This window comes from Sinocyclocheilus rhinocerous, unplaced genomic scaffold (assembly GCF_001515625.1).
Source record: "Sinocyclocheilus rhinocerous isolate Xijiao unplaced genomic scaffold, SAMN03320098_v1.1 scaffold234, whole genome shotgun sequence".
Taxonomy (NCBI): domain Eukaryota; kingdom Metazoa; phylum Chordata; class Actinopteri; order Cypriniformes; family Cyprinidae; genus Sinocyclocheilus; species Sinocyclocheilus rhinocerous.
The window spans coordinates 756,906-759,214 of record NW_015644337.1 but is presented as its reverse complement, the minus strand read 5'-3'; the positions used below and the strand labels follow the sequence as shown (position 1 = coordinate 759,214).

The following is a 2,309-nucleotide window of genomic DNA, read 5'->3' as shown; positions in this document are numbered from 1 at the left end:
GTCAAAACGCGAAAAGGAAATTCGTCATTTAAATAGTCGATTCGTTCGATATTTAATCATTCCAATAAAATAACATGCATCAATAAACAATTTCAGCATGTAACACTTCAACACTTCACTGGATGAATTCCTGACAGAAAAAAATTAAAAACTCAAAAAGTTCCTTAAAATATTCGAAAACATTCGACGCGATGCTCTACACACTTTTATACCTCGGGATAAACGAAATGATCCCTGAGAAGAAAGAAAAAAACAATAGTTTCGTGTCCAAATATGCGCTGCTAGTCATTGACGCAAGCTAGGTGTCTGTGTTTAGTGGACAAATCCACGTGACTGTGCACATCTTGCAGCTTCTGGTACTCGTACTGAAAATTAAGGACCCGAGGGAAGCCCACTGGATTGAACATTGCTGAGGACGCGTATGGAGAGGTCGGGGCCATTGCGCAGGCGAGACCATGGGTGACAGGCTCCATGGCCACTGTTTGAGACTGTGGGAAAGACTTGGCTGTGACAGAGTTCCTCGAGAAAAGCGTGGACAGCGCCGGTAAAATGCTCCCAACAGGTGGCACGCCGATGGGTTGATGGAAGCCAAACGGGTAGATATCCAGCCCCGGTAAATGAGCGCAGGACGCGCTGAGCCCGTACGCGCCGTAGCCGAGGTTAGGAAAGCCACTGGGCTGCAGCGCCTGATCTTTGAACACGCCAAATGTGAAGTGCTGCCGCTTAAATCGCTTCCTTCTCCTCAGGAAACTTCCGTTCTCAAACATATCCGATGAATTGGGATCCAGAGTCCAGTAATTCCCTTTCCCGGGATTACCGGGCTCGCGTGGCATTTTCACGAAGCAGTCGTTTAGGGAGAGATTGTGTCGGATGGAGTTCTGCCAGGCTGGGAACTTCTCTCGGTAGTACACAAACCGGTGGCTGATGAAGTCGCATATCTCGCTGAGGGTGAGACGCTTCTTTGGGCTCTGGAGGATGGCCATGGTGATCAAAGCGATGTAGGAATAGGGCGGTTTCACCGAAGCGCTCTTGCTCGAGCTTGAGGGACATATGGAAGATGGGACGTGGTCCTTATCCTCCTTCTTATGTACCTGGTCGGATGCAGAAAGAGCGGAGGTCGAAAGATGTTCATCTCCAGACTCCTTGCCACCCTCTCCAACCACGTCGACAACGAGGTCATCCATTAAATCAGTGTCCAGGGTCATAATCCACAAATTGGAGACGCGAAACGGGTTCTAAACAAGCAGATGTCAACGCGCAGGAGTCTTAAACTCTCCTTCGCTTGAAAAGGGCTGTCCCTGGTTCCTCAGAACACCCTGGAAGATGGATGATAAAGAGACGAGCGCGCTAACAACACAGGATTTAATTTGGCCACACAGGAATCCTCACCATTCGAGCGCAGGAGGTCTGGAGAGCTGCGCTTGCAGCAATGTCCATCGTCCACTCCAACGCAACTGGATTCCTGCAGCTGTTCGGGAATCGGATGACGATGATGTCATGACGGAGTTCTCAGGAAGAAGCTCCACTCCAATGAAAACAGGGCAACTCTACCAGGTTCTGTCCGCAGACAGTCCTCCGAAGGAACCATGATTGATGTCACTCAAGTCACAAGGGTATTACGTCGCTTAACTGAGTATGAATTAGACAAATTACACTACCTGCTCCTTTGACTGCTGGACATATCACGTATTGGGTTTGAATTAACAGAAAATATTAAAAGCATGTGCTAAGATGAAAGAAGGACAGTGACATGTAGCAGAACGGTCGCCGTGATGGAACATTGTGATTAACCAATCAGATTTGAAGAACCAGTTTATAGTTTTTGTGAAGTTTAGGCTTACAATCAGTGTTTGGTGCTTGTACATCAGTGTCATTCATCTATCATTTCCTCTGATTTTGGGGATTAGGTTAGGTTTAGGTGTAGGGATATGGACAAGACTAAATTTTTGGATTACAATGTTGTTCCAGGGTCAACAAAATATGTTGATCTAGGAACACATCTAACTCAGCAAAATCAGGACGTGCGTGACATGTTCACTTTTATTAGTGCATGCATTTAATATTTTCTGTTAATTCAAACACAATACCTGATATATATCGAGCAGTCAAAATAAATTTGAATTTTTGGGGGGAATTCGAAGGGAATTACCAGAAATGAATTACTGGAAATAATCCCAGCACCAAAAGATTAGTTTATCCTCTGCTTATTTCTCTATTCACGCAATAGCTTTTACATGTAAATCGACCAAGTTTATTGAAAATTGCTGAATTAGGACACAAGGCAAGAAACGTGACATAACATGCGAATT

At 45.3% G+C, this 2,309-nt stretch overlaps 1 protein-coding gene across 1 annotated transcript; it reads right to left on the bottom strand.

Moving 5' to 3' along the window:
• Window positions 1–281: 281 nt before the first annotated feature.
• On the bottom strand, window positions 282–1,205 carry LOC107758105 (forkhead box protein D2-like). The gene has a single exon (XM_016575759.1). The coding sequence runs from the start codon at window positions 1,203–1,205 to the stop codon at window positions 282–284; it is 924 nt and encodes a 307-aa protein (XP_016431245.1).
• Between the last annotated feature and the right edge of the window lie 1,104 nt (window positions 1,206–2,309).

Bases quoted from the DNA above. Each gene is read 5' to 3' on its own strand.
- LOC107758105 (XM_016575759.1), bottom strand. From the start codon at position 1,205: ATGACCCTGGACACTGATTTAATGGATGACCTCGTTGTCGACGTGGTT.